The sequence below is a fragment of the Mchenga conophoros genome, linkage group LG12 (genome assembly GCF_057382185.1).
Source record: "Mchenga conophoros isolate Kocher_MC1m ecotype Shallow Benthic linkage group LG12, M_conophoros_male_GT1.1, whole genome shotgun sequence".
In the NCBI taxonomy this organism is placed as follows: Eukaryota; Metazoa; Chordata; class Actinopteri; order Cichliformes; family Cichlidae; genus Mchenga; species Mchenga conophoros.
The window spans coordinates 7283458-7307503 of record NC_140537.1 but is presented as its reverse complement, the minus strand read 5'-3'; the positions used below and the strand labels follow the sequence as shown (position 1 = coordinate 7307503).

General features: G+C 39.0%; 2 protein-coding genes across 3 annotated transcripts in view; both read left to right on the top strand.

Moving 5' to 3' along the window:
* The window catches only part of LOC146562067 (dynein axonemal heavy chain 5-like), a 64585-nt gene extending 43007 nt beyond the window's left edge, over window positions 1–21578 (top strand). Inside the window, exons 53-61 of the mRNA XM_085294982.1 lie at window positions 1614–1749; window positions 2630–2751; window positions 6082–6231; window positions 7362–7607; window positions 7763–7982; window positions 8984–9189; window positions 9424–9627; window positions 16882–17006; window positions 21488–21578. Of these exons, the coding sequence (XP_085151108.1) occupies window positions 1614–1749; window positions 2630–2751; window positions 6082–6231; window positions 7362–7607; window positions 7763–7982; window positions 8984–9189; window positions 9424–9627; window positions 16882–16920 (1323 nt within the window). The 3' untranslated portion in view covers window positions 16921–17006; window positions 21488–21578. The remainder of the gene's footprint in view (window positions 1–1613; window positions 1750–2629; window positions 2752–6081; window positions 6232–7361; window positions 7608–7762; window positions 7983–8983; window positions 9190–9423; window positions 9628–16881; window positions 17007–21487) is intronic.
* LOC146562066 (ATP-dependent RNA helicase DDX54-like) lies at window positions 21024–23734 on the top strand. 2 transcript variants are annotated; one of them, XM_085293549.1, is made up of 5 exons: window positions 21026–21636; window positions 21727–21840; window positions 21930–22040; window positions 22169–22260; window positions 23066–23734. In XM_085293549.1, the coding sequence occupies exons 1-4, from the start codon at window positions 21443–21445 to the stop codon at window positions 22179–22181; spliced, it is 432 nt and encodes a 143-aa protein (XP_085149675.1). In that variant the 5' UTR covers window positions 21026–21442; the 3' UTR covers window positions 22182–22260; window positions 23066–23734. The 2 variants fall into 2 exon arrangements, with proteins under 2 accessions (XP_085149673.1, XP_085149675.1); XM_085293547.1 differs by lacking the exon at window positions 23066–23734 and having other exon boundaries at window positions 21024–21636; window positions 22129–22175.
* Window positions 23735–24046: the final 312 nt, after the last annotated feature.

Sequence of the window (24046 nt, the reverse complement as noted above, 5' to 3'; positions counted from 1 at the left end):
TGCTCCTGATATAGGAATTTAATACCTTTTATCTTTTATTTGAAAGTGCAACAATTACTATAGGGGATAAACTGTGTTTATTATTTGTTACATGATATTTTTTCCCACGTTCTTCAAGAAAGCAAAATGTTTTTTGAGAATATCAATGTGCCACTGATGTAATAACAATATTATTATAAACTGCAGTATGTACAGTATGACAAATGTACCATAAGATCTGTGACAGCCTGGCTAAAAGGAAAAAAAGGACTGAACCTTAGTTACTGAAGTGACTGAGTAACACCGGTTAATCCTCTGTGGAGGTCTGTGAGAGCATCTGCTCTGTGTTTTCCCATGTTCAGTACACTTTGTGATGTGAAATGTAACATCTTAATGGAACAGCAAGTGAATCAAGACTCCCTGATTAAGAGACCAGGACGGGAACAGGTTATAATGTCATGATTAAGATGCAGAGACTGTTCATCTTCCAGGGCTAAAAGTGAGACTGAAAGGCTCGTTGCAAAGGCATTTGGTGTTGATGATGGACAGGAGTGGCTCCAAGTGAAGACCAAAGTCTCGATGTAAAACAGAAAGCAAGCTTTATTAGGAATGCAGTCGAAGTCCATAACTAAACAATAAAAGGCAAAAAACAGAAAAAGAACTGGAAATCTAGATGGCTCTCTGGATGAAGACTGGGAACACTAGGCTCATGGGAAGGAAACAGACATGCTTAAAAATATCATAGCTCAGTCATTAAGATACTGATGATCTAAACAGAATCTGATGGACTGTAATCAAGTGTTTAATTCAATTATGTTTAAAAGGCAAGTTAGATTTGCAGCATAATTTACCATGGTGATATAACTCGGTAAGAAGTAAACCACCTTCATAATACAAAAAACTCAGGGTTAGCCCTGAAAGTACCAGGATAAGATGAAATTCTGCTTCATAGCACAGGCCACATGCCTTTTTCAATATTTCCCCTTTATAAAGTGGTAAAATATATTTTTTTAAAAATGAGTCCTGGAAAGCAAAAGAAGACAGATAAAGTGAAGATAACATTAACAACAATAGCTTGGGGCAATACAAGCTTCCCAGGACGTGTTAATCTGTCTGCATTTGTATGCTTTGTTTGTAATCACAGATTTAACACCCAGCATTTTCTTTATTTTGCCCAAGTCACTGTGTTCCTGACACATCACACTACTTCTTCTCTCCTGTGACCTGTTGGAACAGCACCACCTTTCCTTTATAGTCCTCTTGATTTACAGAAGAAGCCCTCGGTTTTTCTCTCCTGCTTAACAAAGCACACACTTCAGCAGTGTGGAAGGGCACTGTGTCCCTCTCTGTCAAGCAAAAAAACCTAAAGTGTGGCTTGCGCATGCAGTGAGGGGCAGTTCGCTGGTGAGCAGCTGAGGGAAGAGGCAAATATTCTTAGATTCATGCGTACTAAGTTAGATAATGATGATGGGTATGTAATTCTGATGAACAGAGATGAGCTTTTAGGGGTTTAATCCACGAATGTGCAGATGGTGGAATAAGACTTGGATAGAGGCAGACACACTTGGACAGACACACAAGGCTAAATAGACACATCAACCTACTGACCTGTTTGCGGGCCCCTTTCCCATCAGACGCTGCTGGAGGATGCTGAGCGCTGCAGACACAAGATGCAGACAGCGTCCAGTCTCATCAGCGGTCTCGCTGGCGAGAAGGAGAGATGGACGGAACAGAGCAAAGAGTTTGCTGTCCAAACCAAACGGCTCGTGGGTGGGTTTCACAGCAGGTTTCAAAAACATAGAGTTAGCCTCTGCAACATAATAACAAATATCTATCATAATAATATGAAGTTCTTTGTGTGATATGGGAAATGTTCTGTGGATAAATAATGTGCAGTGAAGTGAAAAATCTCTGTCTGATGATGCAGTTATACTTGGAGTTATAACCTTAATCTGTCATGTCGTTATTGTATGCTAATGTTTTTAATTTATCAGCGGGATGGTCGTGATGCTACTGTTTGACATGGAATTTCTTGCACTTTTAAAATTACCCCACTAATATTTAGGCATGTTCTCATTTCAGTGCATAGGCAGTGCCACATCTGATTAATATGTAACTGATACACTGATGTGTACTGATAAGTATGTACACAATAGAAAAGAAAATACAAGGGTTTCTGTAAAGCTATCATTCACATCAAAACAGCCTGAAGGTTTGTTAAAATTGCCATCTGTTTCTGCTGTTTGTTATTCTTTTCTTTAACCATATTTATTGTTTATTTCAAGGAGTAGACAGGTTTTAAACCTCATGACAGAAACTATGCAGAATTTGAACATATTGACACTGTAGCAGTTCACTGAATATGATATGGAGTGCTCCTCACTGTGGGGATAAAACCCAGCAATGGCAACTGGCAGAACCAGAACAGCCACAGTCTGGTGCACGCACGCAGCTTCACCATCTGTCAGCTCCGGCCTGATAAACAACAAATTACAATTCTGATGACTTTTTCTGTGTTTTTGAAGATTGGGTTTACATTTTTACATTTGTTATGTATTTTGGGAGTTTAAAATTGAATTTTTTGCATTGGATCCTCCAGTTATACTTGCAGGTGTCTATATCTGTAATTGTTCATGTTCATATTATTCAGGAGGTGCATCCTTGGATCTGAAGGCTTGCCCCCAGAAACCAGCTAAATGGATCCTTGACATGACCTGGCTAAATCTTGTAGAGCTCAGCAAACTTTGGCAGTTCGCTGATATACTGGATCAGGTACAACATACACTTGATCAATTTAGACATGCCTTGACAGCTGTATGATAGTGTCCTTTAGCCTACAGAAAATCTACCCACTTGGACTTTTATCTTTTAAGTCTTCAGATAGCAGTTCTAATCTATCACATACACACCTGCACACTCACACACTCACATACACAGCAGTTGTCTCAAGGTGCTTATTAAATACTTTTCACAGCTCTTCTTTGCTCTAGTAAGCATGTCAATATCAGTCTCATCATGGCTCACTTCATTTCCCTCTTGTACATAGACACACACTCATCATGATGGACTGTCACTCACACTTAAATACACACACCCTTGTGGATGAATGACAGCACTGTGGTCCCCGTGGAGTCAAAACTCAGTGCTCTGTGAAATGAGCTTAGTTGGAGAAACTTCCAGTCAAATACTTTTGGCTGAGCGTGTGTGTGCGTGTGCGTGTGTGTGTGTGTGTGTGTGTGTGTGTGTGTGTTAAGTAGCAGCAGGTAGCTTTTTGACTGCAGTAAGTAGTCGTTAAAGGGCATACTCTTTTTCAAGATTACACACATGCCTAAATATGAGCAATATTTTAAAGGTACATTTTTATTGAGATTTAGAAGCAGGGCTTGCTTTATCCCTTTGAAGTGACTTGATTTCTTAAAGAAACTAGTTGTTAAGATGTTGTTAATACAGCTTTATTAGGAAACCTGCCTAATTTTTTCTAATTTTGTTCGATTACACACAGTTATCCATGGCATTGCTGTTGTTACAAAAGATAAAAACATGCGTGTTTAAGGTGATTTATGATTCTGACTTGACCACCATATGTCGGTGCCTGAAGTTTTTGCAATGGTGATAGTTTATAATTTGGGCCTAAATAAGCAGTTTTCCAAGAACAACATCCACCCACAGGTGGGGAACGTTTTTGCTAGATGTTATTGGATTAGCCCTGGACTGAAGCTGGACTGGTTGAGGTCCCCCTGGATGTTGTAGCTGTGTAGCAAATTAAAGTGAAACGCTCTGGATTAGAGAGGTGGTGAAAAAAAAAAAGACAAGGAGGAGGTGGTGGACTTTCTAACTGTTCTGCTTTTAGCAAAGTGACATTGAAGTTGGCTTTGTGTATTTCTTCATAAGATACACACCAATGGTATAAGCGAATGGGCTAGTTTTCTTGCAGTATTATTGTGACGACAGGTCTGACTTTCGATGTTATTCAGAAGTTTAAGTTATTCAACAGAAGTTTTGAGGTTTAGTCAAGCATTTAGTGATGATGTTTGAAAATGTTCAGTTATCTTCTTCTACGTCTTGACTTTGTACACACTTTCTTTTCATCGCTGTAGCCAGGGTGATACTACAATTTTAATTATAATTTATTTGTCACTATTAACAGGATACATAACACAGGCTTTTAAGGTTTCTGTCATTAAATTACTTCTTAAATTCCTTGCTTGATCTAAGTGTCTCATCTAATTATAGACCATATTGCAACCATCTTATTTCAAAAAATTATCCACTTCCTCTGTTTTAAGATAAATAAAACGTTCCTTTTTTATAAAGCCTATAGTTAGCAATAAAAATAAACCTTAATTAAAATCAAATTGAATTGGATTAAACTGAATTTTTGCTTCCTTGTATGTTTTTGTTCCAAGAAAAAAAATGGAAAACTGCCTATTTCACCTGTTATGTAAAAGTGAGCCTTTAGAAGAGTAACACTTGCCCTCAGTCTCAAATTATCGAATCTCCGATAAATTTGGAGCAAAAACAGTCTTTACTTGTTAATGTGTTAAGTGAATTTCAGTCTGGCATTAGAACGGGGCACAGTACAATTACTACTGCTTCAGAAATGATCTTGTGGATTGAACTGTAGACAGTAATTTGGGCTGCCAAAAAGGGCATCTAAGAACTAAGTCATGTTTTGCTTGGGGATCAAATACTTATTTCTCACAATGATAGGTGAATCAATTTGTAACTTTTATGTAATGTGTTTCTTCTGGATTTTTGGTTGATGTTCTGTCTTTCTAAATTGAAATGAAACAACCATTAAAAATAGAGACTGTTTTTCATTTCATTGGAAGTGAAACTTACAAATTGGCAACTTACAAATTCAGCAGGGGATCAAATAATTGGTCCCTCCACTATGTATGTGTTACCTTATGACTGACTGCTAAACTGTCTTGGGTATATCCTCAATTTTTTTTTCTAAATTTGATCCTAAAGTATGTGAGAGTTTAAAGCTATATTGATGAGCTGTATCCACTGTTATACAGTTAAAAGGTTATTGCCGTGCCATTGCCAGACTTGTTTAATTTCCCCCAGGGATCAATAAAGTATTCTGATTCTGATTCTGATTCTGATTGCCATGCCACTTCTGCTAGTCTAGTTTCCTTTGTGCTTCGTTGTGATAAACATAACAATATTAGCACAATCTGTTGGCATATTTTGTGCTATCACACATGCAGATCGCATCTTGGAAGCACATGGTGTTTACAGCAGTGTCAATTCATGGCCTCCTGTTATTGCATAATCATCTAGTTAGGTCACGCATTACATGTTGTGTCTGTCTGTGCTCGTTATAAAATGAAGTGCCATAAATAAGACTTCTTCCATGCATGAGACCTCAGCTATATTGTCATGAATTGCTGTGTGAAGCAGGCAGGATAGGACAGAAATGCAGACTCACACTCAGAACAGCTTTATTGCTGGACGCCAGGAATACAAAACTTATTAAACTGGGAATACACATGAACTACACAGAGCACACAGCGGGGAAATGAGGGAGATCACGACACAGGACAGAGGGAGACGCAGACATAAATACACACCAGGGCAAACGAGGGAACAAACTACTGGAGGGGACCCAGCCGAACGTGATCTAACTAACGAGACACGGGGACACAAAACTGAACATGATGCACACCAGACAGAAGACTATCAAAGTAAACCAGGAATCACTAAGACAGAGACCAAGTCACACAACTTGACACGGGAGCTGGGAGGAAAGAAAATTCAGGGAGATGAGACGGACCAGGGAGATAACGGGAGGAGACAACGAGGGGGACACGGAAACAGTTAAGGGAGACGAGACACAGAGAGAGAGCGAGGGAGTGCACATAGTCAAACAGGGTACATTTCATCCTTCTTTTGTCTTTTTTTGTTGTTACTTATTAGCTTTCTTTTGTTGGCCACTTTGAAGATCACTTTGTGTCTAAATATGTTTGAAGTGTTCACAGTATTCTTTTATCTTTTCTGCAGATTTTGATGTGCTGTAATGCAGTTAAAGTTTTGCCCTGTTTTATATTTGTTTCCCACGTCAGAGCTTTTTGTCACAGATAAGTCTTCTTACAGATAAGTCGTAACGAGAAACAGTGGAAGGCTTGGTTTGACAAGGAGGCCCCAGAGGAGGAAGTAGTCCCAAACTCCTATGACCAGTCTCTTGACTGTTTTAGACGGCTGCTCCTCATACGCTGCTGGTGTCCTGACAGGACCATCGCACAAGTAAGGAGAGACATGTTTATGCATGGCTATAGAGGACAGATACAATGATTAAATTCAGTTTTCTTTATATAATGCCAATTCAAAACAAAAAGTTCCTTGGAACATTAATATTGTAATAACTGTTATAAGTTCCCCTGTGAACAAGCCTTTGGTGACGGTGCTCCAGAATTAATGATCGGGTCCTTGGCAGAAGCTGGTTTAGGTTCAGAAAGGGAGGCCATCTACTGCGACTGGTGAGGGGTAAAGAGGAGAGAGAAAAGGAGAACATAGAGAGACCAAGGACAAAACATAAACTACAGGAGTGAGAAGGGAAATATTAACAGTATGAATATCGCAGTGTAAACTTTAAAAGCATCAGAAGAGTCTAACCAGCCTATAGCAGCATAGGATGGCTAAGGGTCACCCAATCCATTTTCTTTAATTAGAAAGCCAAACATTGGTTGTCTGGTCTGTTTTTTGGTCATGCTTTTGCCTACTTTATAATATACAACACAACAAGTAGAACAGGCAATGTAAATCTACTTTTCTCATTTCTATCATAGTGCATTTTCAATAGTATACTGTAGACTGCAATTAAAATTAATAATTACCACTAAAGAAAGAGAAAAGGCTTAAAGTTGCTAATCTGAGAGTTAATGGCTTAAAGCTTGGGAAGCGATACCTCCTGACTTAAAAATACAGCTACATAAATGAGACACGGACCACAAAACAAGAATGTATAATCTCTTAATCTTCACTGAAAGCTGCTTGGTCAAAGCTCTTCTTGAGATAAGAAGCAGCTTGTGTAACTTGTTGTTATACAGCTTTCACCCTCCAGCCTGCTGTGCCTGAATATTTACAGTGGCTAAAAGATATTCAGTTTTACTGATGGATAACTTTCTGGCCCACTGAAGACAAGCCTGGAGTCCAATTTATTTAGTTAAACTCACAGTCCAGTCCACAGTTGCCCTAGCCTTAAGGGTAAAAAGAGTTAGCCAGTAAAGAAAATGCTTTGAAGAATTATCTCAGTTCTCAGCTTTCTAGAAAGTAAATTTATTCCAATATATACTATTGGACTACTTTGCTCAACTCTTTGCATTACAAAGCATTTAAAAAATTACATCTGCTTTGCATCATATTCTTTCCTTTAGGCCCGTAAATACATAATGGACGCAGTAGGGGAGAAATACACTGAAGGGGTGATTCTTGATTTAGAGAAGATGTGGGAGGAGTCGGACCCACGAACACCTCTCATCTGCTTCCTTTCAATGGGCTCAGATCCAACTGACTCCATTATAGCACTCGGGAAGAAGCTGAAAATCGAGACCCGTTATGTATCCATGGGTCAAGGACAAGAGGTCCACGCACGCAAGCTTCTGCAGCAAACTATGGCTAATGTGAGTGGTGAGATATTACTGCTGTTTTAGCAATACAGATGTTCTGTCTCTAAAAATGTGGTTTGGAATTTATAGAAATTATTTAGGGTTTTCTTGAACTCCTCATTTATAGTCTTCGTCATGGATGATAGGCATACTACTGTGTTTGTCCCCAGGGTGGCTGGGCCTTACTCCAGAATTGCCACCTGGGTTTGGACTTCATGGATGAGCTCATGGACACTGTGACAGAGACAGACTTTGTCAACAACAGCTTCCGCCTTTGGATGACCACTGAGGTCCACAGACACTTTCCCATCACACTTCTCCAGATGTCCATCAAGTTCACCAATGAACCACCACAGGGCCTCAAGGCAGGGCTTAAGAGGACATATGGCGGTAGGTTTGGCTCACTTAAGCTCACATTAAAGAAGTCCAGAAATACTAGCCAGTTTAATAGATCCAATTTATCTATGTGATAAAGAAAGAGGACCTAAGAGAATGAAATATATTCCAATATTGATGTGTACATTTGGAGATGCAGATATACAAAACACCTCTACTTCGTGATATCCATGATAGGAATAAGTAAGTGAATAAAAAGATGGAAATGTGGGAGAAACACCTGTTTGATGCTATATTTATTGTATTCCGGATTTTGTTTTTTACCCATGTTACCCAAGGTTAGTAAAATTTTAAACAAGTCTGAGTTATCTAGTCTGTGTTTTGGTCCAAAACAAGGGTGAAGAAAGAAAAGAATCTTTAAAATGTAGAAACCAGCTGTCTTTTCCTGGCTCAGATGACATGGTTCCTGGAGGGGAATTGAGATCGTATCTACAGCTTGAATTTTTTTTTATTTTTTTTATAGAAAACAAGCAGAAAAAAAAACAAAGCAACATACTAAACACAACACCATCGCATTAATCTAGCTAAGTGTAAACAGCAGTAAATACTAAATATTCAATGTTGTTGTGCAGCACGCAGGACAGATGTGCGTCGAAGTAGCAGCCAAGAAAGGTGTAATTTGGGTCTACGAGCAGTGAACACCCGTGTGCATACCTGTGTGGATCCGCGCGCTTGCATTCCAAAGGTTTCTCCATGTAATGATCTGCTAGGGAATTCTGATTTCGATTAGTAATTGCAGTTTGGTATTATATCAGAAAGAAGGTATTATTTTGACTGACATATTCAGTTCACTATCTTTTCTCCCACATTTACGCAACAAATCCTAACTGTTCGCTAAAAAGGAAATCTGTGTGTGCATGTTTGTGCAATGCTTGGTTTTAGAAGTAACTGACTTTATTCAGTTATGGATTATTTCAATACATTTCTGTAGATGTTACACTTAGCCTCCTTTTGGGCATGCAGTACATCTTTTTGACCTGCATGTCCCTGACCAGGTATAAACCAGGACCTTTTGGATGTCAGTAACATGGCGCAGTGGAGGCCGATGCTGTATGCAGTAGCCTTTCTTCACAGCACAGTTCAGGAGAGAAGGAAATATGGCCCCCTGGGATGGAATATTCCCTATGAGTTCAACCAGGCTGATTTTAATGCCACTGTCCAGTTTGTTCAAAACCATCTTGATGACATGGATATTAAGAAGGTAGGTAGAGTAATGCTTATTATTCTGTGTGATTAGGACTCTTGACCATAAAAAAATGTTAAAAGGGTTGAGATTTAAAGAAAGGATATTGTAAATACTTATCAACAACAGCCATCTGCTGGGAGTTTTAGAGCTTTCTGACTGTGTATGTATTCAGTCTGCTCACAAATTATATTGCACATTCATGAACAATTTTTTTTGTCATCCTTTATCACTGTTTTATCATCTCCTTAGGGTGTGTCCTGGAACACAGTTCGATACATGATTGGAGAGATTCAATACGGTGGTCGTGTGACCGACGACTATGACAAGCGCCTCCTCAACACCTTTGCCAAGGTGTGGTTCAGTGAGGAAATGTTTGGACCTGCATTTAGCTTCTACAAGGGCTACAGCATCCCAAAGTGCTCCAGTGTTGACCAGTATCTAACATACATTCAGGTCAGTCTCTAAAAATAAGACATTTCTTAGTGCAACGTGTCTGCCAGAACTCCCATTGTGTCAGTGACTGAAAATTCATCTGTTTCCAGACTATTTCTCTTTTTTTCTCACTTAAAGTTAAGTTCTGTGATATACAGTGTTGGGTAAGTTACTTTAAATGAGTAACTTAGTTACATTACTAGTTACTTCTATCAAAAGTAACTCAGTTACTTCAAGTTACTCGTTACTTTCAGAGTAACTAGTTACTAGGGAAAGTAACTTTGGTTTTACTCAGAATTCTCTTGTTAATGTGTTGCTTCCGTAACTGGATACCCAGCAAGATTCTTCTTCTAGCTTGCTTACTTACCACAAGTGCACTGTGCCACCTACCAATAGAAAGGAAAAAATAATGTGCACATTTCCACGAGAGAAATCCCACGCCTGATTCTATCCTAGCCTGCTTTTTACATCCAACACAAAAACTGCAGTCGTGGTGCTTTCGATTGTACTCAGAACTCGGAAATTCTGCCTTCTGAATAGGAAGATGTAGGTAACACCAGACTGCAGATGAGCTGCATACAGGGCTGGACTGGGACAAAAAAATCGTCCCGGGCATTTTGACTAGAGACCGGCCCACCATTATAGGAAAAATCATAAAGCCTTTGAATGAAAATAAATACTGTTGTGACAGTGATGTACACTGTTCTGATGGTATATATGCATCAATCTATCAATTGTTTGTTGTAAGACTCAGATAATTATTTTTTTAAAAGTGAGACATTTTAAATGAGAATAAGAAAGTATTTCCTTGTGCCCCCCTTTCCCTTTTAATTCCCTACATGGACCCCTGGCAACACTTTGCTAGACCCGCCCCTGCACAGTTACCAGCTGTCAGCTGCTTAGAAAAGGATCCTGGTGTTATTTATCTCTCAGAAACAGTTCATAACTTCCCTTCAACTCATTCATGTTAACTAAAAGGTAAACCTGTTTCTCCATCACAGCTCTGATGATTCAGTAAGGACATCTCCTGGTTTCATCTTCATGTTTCCCACTCACCACATATCCAAACCGACATCATGACCAGCAGCTTTACAGCTGTGGCTCCAGCAAACATCAGCTGATACTAGAAATTAATATTAAATAAATTCTAACAACAGCTGATCAAGCTTAAAAGTGCTGCTGTTGTTTAGCGCAACATCCGCTGGTTTCCTCTTTCTGCCGCAAAGTGGGCGATAAATAAACAAGAGAGAAAAGCCGATCAGCTGATCATTGATCAGTTTCATGATTGAAGTAGAAACAGGAGAGGGAGGGTGAGAGGATGAGAGAAGAAGAGGCAGCTGTGCAGCGTAAACACAGAATAACTCCAGCTTTGTGTCTTTTTCATTGTAGCTGAAGTCCGGGACAAACTGTTCCTTTTCACCTCAATAAGAAACGCGTAATATTTTCTCTGAATACCAGACGATTCTGTTTTTTACGGGACGGTTGGCAACTCTAATAATTAACCTTATGAACAAAATAAAGTTCAACATCAGTAACATAGCACCCACCCAGCTGTATAGAAACTCCGTCATGCTAGCTAGCACGCAGTACAAAAAAGTCAGCATAACGAAAATAAACTCCACCTAAACTTGGTTCATATCTGACCCAGATGGACTGCAGGTTATAACTTCTTACCTGAAGTTCAGTTCACCTGACACTGGGACCGGCGGCCGCTTCGGGTCTCTCCTCTTGCATCCCTTTCTCTCATCCACCTGCTGGCTTCCACCACTTGCTAATGTTATTGAATCTGTGGAAGCTCCGCGATAGCCACCACACGAAGTAACGAATAACGAGCCTATCTAAATCCCAGTAACGAGTAACGCGTTCCTGGTTTTGGCATAATAACTAGTTACCGTGCTCGTTACCACAATAATAACGTAGTTACTGTAACGAGTTACTTAATAACGCGTTAGTCCCAACACTGGTGATATATTTATTGTTTAGCGGGGTGTCATTTATTTATTTATTTATTTGTTGTTGCTTTCTTGTGATGTGCTCTTGTTACATCCAAAATGCACTCTATGTGAGATTTCACAGATTATATATATGAGTTATTAGTGTGCTTAACTTGTAGGTGTGTGTGTGTCTAGGGGCAGTTCCTGAGCTTGTTTCATTAAAGGTAGTTTCATTATGACGGATGCTTATGGCTGTCAGGCTCAGCAGGCCCATTGTATTTGTGCTGCTTCTTAAACTGAGAATGACAACACAGCCTTAGAAAACTCATGCACAAACCTATACATATGCATTCAACGGCATGCACATATAGCACATTAAATCTGTAAATGTTGGGCAATTTCAATTTTTTTTACATATTTTACTTCTGTATGCTGCCAAGACTTGATGTTAAATGAAAGTTTCCACTCGTAGCTTTTATTAAAGATGTTAAACAGAAGTCTTGCATCATCTGTTCATGAATTGAAGCCCTTTTAGTACCCAGTTATGAATTGGACAAAGTTGCATAAGGATTGTTTTTAGTATTTGGATGAAAATTATTTACATGAAGTCCAGAACCCATAGTCATCATCAAATGCCTTGCTGAAGAATTAAAAGAACACAGCAAGGGATGCAGGCCATTCTGTCTAGTATAAGCTATCTCTGTTTTTCTGTCACCATCCATTTTTCTTTCCGTATTAGCCACCATCCTGATGTTTTACCCTGTCTGAAAACAGAATCCATCACGACTGAAGAAAGTATGATACATCAATAACCACTTGCTGAAGTTGCTGAACAAGCAAAAAACAAACTTGCAGAAATGTGGTTATCTACTGGTACTGTCACACATTTTGAAGTGTTCTAGTTCAGCAGATAAAAGAATTGAGGTGAAACCTGTGAAATTGAAACATTCTCTGTTTAGAAGGGCAAATGTATATCTGCTAAATCATGCTGTAAACTGGGTTAAGAACTGTCCCAAATATAAAACAAAGCAAGACAAAACATTTGTCATCAGCTGGTTTTGTCTAACTGATCATATTTAAGTATTATACAGTACTTAAAAACAACACAACGCTGTCACGCTGATGGTAAAAACACAGGCCTTTAACACAGTGCCGCTGTGCCACTTTATTTTTTAACAAAACACTACGCTTTATGTATAAAGAACTGCCTATTCTACTACTTATTGAAGAAAAAGAATCCACAAAAGATTATTTTTACTTTCTTTTATTTGTTCCAGATAAATTATAAATTATTTTTTAAAAAGCAATGAAATGCATCAGATGTCTCCCATGCTTTCTTTTCTGCTGTAATTTTTTTTTTTTTGAACATAAATTGGTCTATTGAAAATAAAATGTAGTAAGAACCACTACATTTTTTCAATAGGCCAATTTATGTTTAAGAAAACGCCAACAATCAAATGATCCCATCTGAGCAAGCACTGGGCGACGGTGGGAAGGAAAAACTCCTTTGTCTTAAAAAGAAGAAACCTTCGACAGAACCAGGCTCAGATGGTGCGGCTTCTGTCAAGACCGGTTGGGGGTTAGGTAGTTAAAAAACTACTCTAACGGTACAGCACTACAGCTTTTTGGTGGAAATGGGTGGAAGGATGGGTGTTACACCTCGTTTCATTGGAGGTCTTACAGGTGGTCGGGGTGTAGATTCAGCTTTTTTACAAATAGGTGGCAGAGGGACAGGACTAGGTCGTGGAATTATAACTAGTCGGGTGGGAATAGGTTGTCTGTGAAGGTTCTCAGTCATGGGAATAGGTTGCTTTCCACTTCTGGATATAGGTGGAACACACATCCTACGAAAAGGTGGTAGGTTGTCGGTCGAGAAAGTTTCCTTTTTCGTTGGTTGTGTGACTTGAGGAGCGGGTGTCAACTTTGTCTTTTTCGGTCTAATGGGTGGCAGTGGAGTCCGCTGTAACTGTTGTTCGTCAGATGCATCTTCCCTGCCTACGTAAATGTATTTATGTTCCTCAAAAAGGGCAATGTCTTTTTCAACTTGACTCATTGCCTCTTCGAGAAACATTTTGTAATTGTATTTTTTGTGCTGTGAAGGGGAGATAGTAAAAGGGAGGGATTGATATTCAAAGTTTAGCTCATTAAACCTCCTCTTTAGGCCCTGGAGAATGTTTTGTTTCTCCTGTTCGGCCAGTGGTTTAACTGTTTCCTGTTGTTTTGTTAACCAGGCATCATTGTCTTGCTTAGCCTTTTCTTTCTCTGCCTTTCTTCTACGCAGGTAGCCTGGAACGATTCTGTAATCGTTTTTCTGTAAATAAAAGGGGACAAGTCCAGATTTCTCAAGGAGCTGCTTGTCCCCTTTGCGTGTATCCACACAAGCAGGTTGAGCCATGACTTTCTTCATGCCTGTGTGTTCTGGTTTTTTCCTGAATGTGTGTTCAGGTTTTTCGCCTTCTGGCCTCTGTGGGCACATTTCGCGATGAGATGGCGCCTTAACTGTTCTTGGCACCATGGTCCTGTGTTCATTTTTATATTTATTTTCTAATACAATTGCTTCCCTGTATTTAGAAATATACATTTTAGGTTTGGGTGGAGGAAGAGTACTCTACTTTGGGAGAAGGTTATAAGCGCTTTCATCTGAAAACACAATTCAATCGCTAGCTTAAATTCACCTGCAAGGGAATTCTACAACTGTGTGTCGAGGCACCCCTATTTATAGATTTTTATGGCCTGGCATGTGACATCATGGTGGCCTGGCATGTGACATCATAGTGGCCTGGCATGTGACATCATGGTAGCCTGTCTTTGTTCTGTCATTTAAGCCCCACCCCCCTGGTTACTGTTGCTATTGTAACTATTATATTATGAATGCTGGTAGCTAGCATTCCACACACACACATACACTTTTTGCCAAGGTTCCAGCTGCAGTCACCAAGACATGTAAATGTATTTAGTAACCCTCTGGGGTCCAGAGTATAATTGGCCGTTTTTGACTACTTTAGATTTTACCTCTATATTTCACCTTTAAAAAAATCTTCTTCTTTTTTTTTTTGGCACAACCTCAAATATCTGAAATTTGAGTTAATTTTTCATTTATATTTGCACAATAGATCTAAATTCAGACAAAAAAAATTCAAAATCCGAGTAGAAAATACTTGTCATTTTTACTGTAAAAGCCACAAACATGTTTAAGGAATTGTTTTCATAACTTGAAATGCGAATAGAAGTTGTACATTTGTAAAAATTATGCACAAGTTTTGCAAACAACTTTATGTTCAGTATAATATATGCAGGTTTTCTTCCTGAATACTATCGTTGTTTATATTTACTGCGGGAAGAAACGGTTTTTATAAGGAAAAACACTAGAAAGCACTCAGTCCCCCTCCCAACTCCCCCAGCCTTTCCTATTGGTGAAAAAATATACCATGTGGACCAATCAAAAAATGATAGGGCAACATAGCATTTAGTTGTTTACGAAGGCGGGCAGGTGTATACATATAGTTTGAGTCTGACGGCTCTTTGTTTGCTTCTCATCTGTAAACTCTGCATACTCTCTCATGTGATTCAGTTTGTTTTGAAAAGTCTCAACAGGATCTTGAGCTTTATTGTGAAAGGTTTACGTGGAAAACAAACAAGCGTACAGCGGAACCACGCGATGGTTTTACCGTCATTGTTGCTAACGAAAACACGTAAAAACAGGCACTTGCCCGCCCATAGTGTGGTTATATTAAATATAAGAGAAAGAGAGAACTTTAAGAAATTAATATAGCCACTAAGGTGACCGTCAAAACGATGAAAAATACTGCTGTAAACAGTTTATTTTACGACATCACGAAACAAACGATAGCGTAATAGGAAACGATAGACATTTTTATATCGTCATTTGATATATATCGTTATATCGAACAGCCCTAACATACACTCTTATATTTGTACATATATTTATTCTTATAATTCTCAGATTTACCCATTCGTATATTTTGCTTGTTCTTATGTTATTGTATTTTGCACACCTCTGTTGCACACACATAAGAATTGTAGAATTGTCATTTAACCCCCCCCAGTAAGAATAGTTTTTTATGGTATTGAAAATCATGCCCAATAATGTTAATTTACATTAATAACATAGTGTGATGTAAATCCTTGATGCCACCAAACCCTATCAAAACAAGCTGTATCCCCAAACTGTCACCACACACACACACACACACACACACACACAGAGAATCTCTGACAAAAGTTTCTTTGTGTTTGTTTGGCGTAGTGCATTGGTACTGGGGATGCACTCTCTCAGATCTGGCCTCTGTTTTTGAAGCCAGTTCATTTGTCTGTGCGGTATAAATGTGGTGCTGTTGCTTTTTCCTTCACACAGTCATACACTCTGTCCTGATGAATGTATTTATTAAGTTGTGCCCCTTCAAGTGTCTTTCCCTTTGCTGGATAACATTAGTTATTCGCTCAGAAAGTTAGGGATGACTTGAAATTAAAATTATACCGAAGGTCAGGCCATAGCATACTTAAACTGTTACACGGTGTAGTGGTATCAAAAACTCTTCACACATCAATCCTGTTGGCCTTTTTTTTTCTTTTTCTTTTTTTTAAATTTTCCAGTCTGTTTTGTGTGTTAGCCATTTCTGCTGTGTGTTTTATTTTCATCTATTAACTTTAACAAATTATTTTTTACATATTTATTTGCCAACTTTAGCTTTAATAATTCCTTTTATTTGTTATTACCTTTACCAAACTATCTCTGCTGTTTATTCATTAATCCTGTCTAACAGTTTCTATTGAGGCATTACTTTTAGATTTATTTTTAAATTTGTCGGTTACTTTCCATCACCATAATGTGGTGTTCAGAAAAAATGCAGGTCAAAGGGTTTTTTTCCGCCACCGAAGCTACGTCCATGTTTTACCCTGTCTGTTATCCTTTATCTTTAGGTAATCAGTTATACTGTTGTTCATACTCTTCGGCCAACAGTTTTAGCGTTCTCTAGTCTTGCTGCTATACTACCATTTCTCTGTAGTAAAAGTAGAAGTCGTTATAACTGTTCAGCTAATTAGAAATATTTTATCTAACTAGTCACAGCAGACGGAGGCCCCTCACTGAGCCTGGTTCTGTTGGTGGTTTCTTCCAATGTCACCAAGTTCTTGCTCAAAGGGTGTTATATGACTGTTAGGGATTTTTTCTGTATTATTGTAGGGTCTTAACCCCACAATTTAAAGCGCCTTGAGGCGACTGTTGTTGTGATTTAGCATTATATGAATAAAATTAAAATGAATTCAATTGATCTTTTTCGCAAACTGTAAGCTGACTGTTTCCCCTTTCTTCTGTCTTTAGATATTACAGGGGAACACATGGGGTCATAGTGGTATATGACGTCACGAGTGCGGAGTCCTTTGTCAATGTAAAACGATGGTTACATGAAATCAACCAGAACTGTGACGACGTGTGCCGAATATTAGGTGAGTGCGCTCCAAAGAAACACCTTGGCACACACATAAGTTTTTGAACGCTCAAAATAAGCGTCACACTTGCGGAAGCCGATATACCCGCCAAAACGCCGTGCATTTATCGAGACTTTCAACCCCAGGTAGGCTAATTATCAATCTTCGGATCCACATTATGTCAGCAGCTCCACCGTGAACTATGTTAAAAACAAACACCGCTCACGCCTCACAGATGACAGCTTACAGTCCTGCGTAAAGATGAAAGTGACTTCATACAGCTCCGATTTGCAGACGCTGTGCGCAGAGATTCAGGAGCAGAAGTCCCATTGTAAACATATCACGGCAGACCCAACGATGTTTCCATGAACACGCTTTACAGCTTCTCTTTATTGACCACTTTTCACACACGGTTGCTGTATGCATACAGCCGGTGTTAAAGCTCACAGCCCGACACATACCAACACAACAGCATAGAGAGCACAGACGTTAAGGCGCCGAGGCGTGATCGCGGGTGCCGCTCAGGTGCGTCCGCCTCCCCTGCAGCGGCGCTGCAGACCACGCCCCGCCACACACATTAACCAGGTAAAATACATATTGTCAGGGTTCCTGGGTCGGTGACCCAGTGTTTTCAGTTTTGTTCATGTTCATATATATATATATAGCATATAGTAAACAATGAATCTGTAAACGACAGCTGTTGACATTTTTTAAAAATGAATGAAAAAGCATATTTAAATAATCAACATACATGATTTAAATATAAACACACACGTGACAAGAGACAGAACGTGTAGAAGATATATGCAGAAAGAGCTTTCAGTGGTCAGCTGATAACATGATATCTAAAAAATACATAGCTCATTTTCCTGTCTGTTAGTTGGACATGCTAACCTGTTAACAAGCTCCTATATTCACCCATACAGTTTGTAGATCATTTTGCTAAAATAGGTAAAATCTCCACTCTTTCAGGGCACTAATAGGCTAAAGGCATATTACAAAAGGTCATTCATGTATTCACAGATTCTCTGTAGTTATTCTGCTGCTCATTCACCTGTAAAAACCACACCAATCATTATTTCAACAGCCTTTTTATTTTGGAACAAAAGCATTTGACGATATGACTTACAGGACGTTACCAAATTCATGAAGCTATATTTGTGAGTTTATTTATCAATATCAGTTTAATGTAAACAGACTGATGTAGTAATAGACAGTAAAATGTTGGTGCGTGTGTAATATATGAGCGTTTATGTTTCTCTACATGGGTAAAAGTACTCCATGTCGCCCTCTGGTGGTAGCAACCAACTATGAAAAGAATGGATGTTGGATCTTAACTAAATGATAAAAAGTTTTATTACTTTGTATTACTTTCTTTAGTTTGGTAAAATTTACAGTTTTAATCCCGTAAGAAAATAAATCACTATCATAGAGAGGGATATTAGTAATTCGTTTGTTAATAACACTTTGTTTGTGTTTGCTAATGTTTCGACAGGAAAATGGTTTTCTACAAAGTTGTTTCATGTACAGAGTAACACACACACACACACACACACACACACACGTATGACTTTGCCGGTTTCAGCTGAAACAATTTCAGTGTTTCAAACCATGTTCCAGGATTTTTCCTTCACCATTTATGAGGTTTCAAGAAGAAGATAAACGACAGATATGAATGTTTGAAAAAGTTATAGATGAAAAGATGAAAAATACTCAAAGGATAAATTCAATTGGTTTATTGTTTTATGAATAAGTTGAAAAAGAAAAAGTTAAACAAGTAAATAATGAAACAAGGTAAAATGAAGTAAGAACAAAACGTCAACAAGTAAATAATGAAACAAGGTAAAATGAAGTAAGAACAAAACGTTAACAAGTAAATAATGAAACAAGGTAAAATGAAGTAAGAACAAAACGTTAACAAGTAAATAATGAAACAAGGTAAAATGAAGTAAGAACAAAACGTCAACAAGTAAATAATGAAACAAGGTAAAATGAAGTAAGAACAAAACGTTAACAAGTAAATAATGAAACAAGGTAAAATGAAGTAAGAACAAAACGTTAACAAGTAAATAATGAAACAAGGTAAAATGAAGTAAGAACAAAACGTTAACAAGTAAATAATGAAACAAGGTAAAATGAAGTAAGAACAAAACGTTAAGTAAATAATGAAACAAGGTAGAGGAGAGAAAACCCCAACAATCCCCTCTGAGCACGCACTAGGCGACAGTGGGGAGGAAAAACTGCCTTTAAACGGGCAGAAACCTCCGGCAGAACCAGGCTCAGGAGGGGACAGTCAACTGCCGGGACTGGTTGGGGAGGTGAACAGAGGTGGAGCAAGACGAGGCTACACCTGCTGAGGAAGCAGTAGAGTTCCTCCTCCAGGGCCAGCGGAAGCGTTTGTTCTTCTTTTTCATGCAGTTTTCTACAAGAGCTTTTTTTTCCAGGATGAGGGTTCTCAACTCATCGATGGTTTCTTTGTTTTGTTTCTCAAGCTTCTTGCACGTTTTCTCCACCTTTTCCAACGTTGCTTGTTTTTCTTCAAGCTTTTCCCTGAGCTCTTTGGATGTTTCCTCCTGCATTATCTTGTCCTTGTGCATGTCTGCGTTTCTTTGTTGTACTTCTTTGTACATGTCTTGTAGCTCCTCATTTCTTTTGTGGATATCTTGGAGCGTACGCTGCAGGTCGTCATGTATGTTGTCTTGTTCTTGCTTTTGCGCCTGCATTTCAGTGTGTTTGCGCTTCAAGTTGTTGTATTCCAACAATATCCCCTTAGTGAGCTCGGAGTTGTTTCTCGCCATTTGCTCCATCCTTTTCTGCATGTGCGAGCATTGTTTGTTCAGTTTTTCTTTTTCTCCTTCTAGTTGCTTTTTCTCATGAAGAAGGTCTTTATTTTGGCGCAGAGTATCATCCACCTTCTCTTTCAGCATTCTGTATTTTTCCTCCGTGACTTTGAGTTTGTGCTCCATGTCTCTTTGCTTTTTCTCCTGTTCTTCCTTCTGTTGGAGGATTTCTTCATTTTTTTTCACAGCTTCATCGAAGTTTGTTTGGAGCAGCCGATTCATTTGGTCCATATATTGGAGATCCCATTCTGTCTTCTCAACAGTAGCTTTGCTGTCTTTAAGCTGGTTGGACATCTCCTTTAGTTCCACGCTCTTTTGCTTGTTTTCCTTAATTAGGAAGACAATCTGCTCTCGGGCTTGTCCAAACTTGATTCCCCAACCCTCATTAATAATATTTATGTCGGGCTGGCGTTTTTGTCTTTCTTCCAGGTTCTTATTTTGCGCTTCCATCTGTCTACACTTCTCCTCCAGTTGAAGTTTCTCTTCTTCAATCTGTTGAATTTTATTCTGGAGATGGTAGTTTTCCTTCTTACTGTCATGTAATGCCCTTTGGACGGCTAAGAGGTCATTTGGGGAAATTGGCCGGCCACGACAGGAAGGAGAAGCGGCGTAATCTTTTTGCCTTGGTTGGTGTCTTGTTGGATACATGTTGAAGGTTGTACACGACAACTCTGAAAAGGTTTCCAAAAGTTTCTGTGGTGAACGTGTGAAGGCTGCAAACACAAATGCTGCGAAGACACGAACTAAAAAACTGCTGTGTGTCACCCCTGTTTAAGGAAAAACTTCAAAGGATCGTGTAGTGACATCATAACTCCGTGAGCCAATGAGATTGTCATGTGACATTTTGGAATGGGGATATTTTTTTTTAAACCGTTTTCAAATTTAACTTAATATTTGACTGTTTCTTAACTGACCTGTTTAGCTGATTAAGAAATGAATTGAAACGAGCATCACTAACGTTATATAACAGACAACAGAAAAAAAACATTTTTTTTCTAAGTAATAGAGGTATAATACATTTTTTAAATTTTTTTTTTAAATTATCCTACTTTTTATAAGAGGGAACATTATTTAAAGAATATGTATTTAATTGGAAATCTCTCTATTCGTCTAAAGGCTATAACAAGAAAGGTGAGCTTCCTGCTCAAAAATGAAATGACCAAAATAAATGGAGCATTTCTCTGCAATTACAAACTCTGTGTAAACAATCTTGGTTTCAAAATAAGGCTAATGCTGGTGAGATGTCATCACAGGTGTAAATATTACTGCAGATGTTACTATGTCAAAGTTTCACAACTGTCTTATGTTTATTTATGTAGGCAAGACCTACTTTTCACTTTTTTGCTTTGCTATATGTTCTTGAGTGTATTAGTTTGCCAGCAGCACGAACATGTACTAGTGTCAATAATAATAGTACGGTGGATTAGAAAACCTGCTCACAAGTTGAATAAACACCCAGGATTGTTTCATCATTTTCATTCAAAACCAATATTTGAGTCAAAATGAGAAAGTTGTTTGTGCTGTCTGATGAAGAAGAAGCAAAATAAAGTGCAGTTTTGATGTAGATGATGTTGTATACAAACTAGAAGAGGAAGATAGTAGGATCTCTGTATCATGCTTTGTCACTTTGTACCATGTAATTCTTTCTATTTCCACCAGGGGGTGTTTTCAGAAGTGGTAGGTGGTAAAAGAAGAGGTCAGCAGGAAGATGGCGAAGAGCGACCAAAGACCAAGAAAAAGAGGCAGTCAGGCAAAGATGAAGAGTATTATATCCCTTACAGACCTAAAGACTTTGACTCTGAGAGAGGGTGAGGCATTAAACTGTTGCATCTGTTTCTTTAAAAAATTTGAATGGCTTTGTGTTTTATGCTGTTTTGTCCTGTGTTATGCGTCGACAGGTTGAGTCTCGGTGGAGAGGGCAGTGCTTTTGAACAGCAGGCCTCTTCAGCTGTCCTTGATCTCATGGGAGATGAAGGCGATCGCCTTAACCAGCAGAAGAAAATGATGAAATGGTACAAATTTCCCTATGTTTGACTCAGTATCCACCAAATGGTCATTTCAAACTATAATTTAAAGTCTTTTTTCCCCCTTCTTTTTTTAGGGACCGTAAGAGGAAGCGTTTTGTGAGAGAAACGGGAAAAGAAGACCAGAAGAAGAAGATCAAAACAGACAGCGGTCAGGTTATCAGTAACAAGAAGAACAGGAAGAACTTGTATCCTTCCAACAAAAAGCTTCTCTGTGTGCTGCTCTCAATGACCCTCTTCTCTACTCCTATGACAATATTAAGCTGTACTGTGAAGATGTTGTATCACTTGACAACATGTCGCTCTGACATGTCAGTTATGAGGAGTGAAGGAAAAAATACAAGATTGATGATACAGGATCTGGATCAGATGGAGAAACAGGCGGAGGAGGCAGGAAGCCAGCAAGAGGTAGGAAGGCATCAAAATGAATAGCACAAACATGTCTGCCTGTTAAATATAGAACATCAGCCACCATGTTTTAACTCAACTCTAAAGGTAAATACTTCAAGTCCCTCTTCCAGCCTTGCGAGCTATAACCTCCTGTTAGATTAAATAGTTAAACATTTGTCATTTTTATATTTACCATTTGTCCATTGTTTTAACTCTGTGAAAGGAATTCTTTCTTTCCTCCCATCCCCAGATTCTCGAGGTTCTGGGTGGGAGGTTGAAGTGTTTTATCACAGGAACGTCCTTTTGAAGATCTGTTTGATGTTTGGTAGAGCTTCCTACCCTTTGTATGGTTTCACTGTGTTATCTTTGGTAAACCATACATTGGGTGTGGGGGAAGACTACCCTCTTTATGACCAAGGATGTTGTTCCTGCTTTTAGGTTTTATGACCCTTTGATCAACACACACACACACACACACACACACACACACACACACACACACACACACACACACACACATTCTCACATAACACCCACACACACACACTTACATACAGTGCCTTGTCTTTGTAACCAAAGGGGGTTGCAGGGGGAGGTGTTTTGTAAACTATTGTTTGAAGTTTGTCAATAAAAGGCAGCGAGAGGAGGCCATCATCGGGGTTCATTGTCGTGCTGGACACAGATGAGGGGGCCTCCCTTGCGCAAGAAATCGATCGAACACTGTTGCCTTGTTTTTCTTTCATGGGAATAAGTCTTGGATACAGCGGGGTCTGAGTTTAGACCCAACACCTCCAACCTCTTTGTTGTGTCGTGCCTCTCCCAGGTCGTGGCCGTGGCCGACGAGGTCCAAACGTACAGAGCTCCGGTGACCACAAAGCACGCTCGGAGCTGAAAACAAAGGATCAGATCATGAAGCAGCGCAAGAAAAAGCAGAAGCACCAGTTCCTGCAGGGCGGGGGGATGAGGAAGCTCCGCTCCAAGAACAAAAAGTGGCTCGGAGAAGTTAAAAAGTCAGGTTTTGGAAGGGGTGGCCATAAGAAAGGCAAGCTGAGGAAGAAACTGTGAGGAGGACAGAGGGTTGATGGTGTGGAGGACATCAGGAGGAACTGGGTGATAAGCGTCAGAATCATCTGAGAACATCACCAAAGATTTTCCTGGCGCTTTGTGTGACTGTAGATTAAGGAGAAAATCATTTGTGAATCTTTACACTGCAGAAATGCACGTCACTTCTTCCTTGATGGCCTGCTGAACTCTGCGTTTGCCACAGAGTTATGTTTAATTATGATCCACTAACCTGGATTTACTACTTGTAAGCATGTTGGCAGTCTAATAAAAGTGTTTTGGAGTACTGAAATATGTCTTATCAAAATGGTAAAATACAGATATTAAATATTGTGTGCTTAATTTGCAGTTAGTTTCAAAAATCGTCTCGCCCATCTTTTCTTAAAATAAGAGGTGCTCTATAAAAATGACATTAAATTCTGTAAACGTGCTCTATTTGCAATTATTTATCATTACTGTTGTCCAAGTGGTCTCATTTCAAAGTTGAAAGCGAGCATCGGAACGGGCAAGAAAGGCGACTTTTAATTGACTTTGAATGTGTTGTGGTTACTGATATCAGATGGGCTGGGTTGAGAAACTGGCTTAGAATTCCTCTTGCCTTCAGCATGGCCACGCCCCTCTGACTTCTGCAATCAACAAGGCATTTTTACCCAGGGAAATGTTTATTTCGCTTTTCAGTTTGGACTGTTCTCTGTAAATTCCTGAGAAAATTTGAGAAGATCAGGAGTGTCTGAAAAACGTA

Bases quoted from the DNA above. Each gene is read 5' to 3' on its own strand.
- LOC146562066 (XM_085293547.1), top strand. From the start codon at position 21,443: ATGCTTTGTCACTTTGTACCATGTAATTCTTTCTATTTCCACCAGGGG. The intron at 21,637-21,726 runs GTGAGGCATTAA...ATGCGTCGACAG, and splicing joins GACTTTGACTCTGAGAGAGG to GTTGAGTCTCGGTGGAGAGG. The intron at 21,841-21,929 runs GTACAAATTTCC...TTCTTTTTTTAG, and splicing joins CAGAAGAAAATGATGAAATG to GGACCGTAAGAGGAAGCGTT.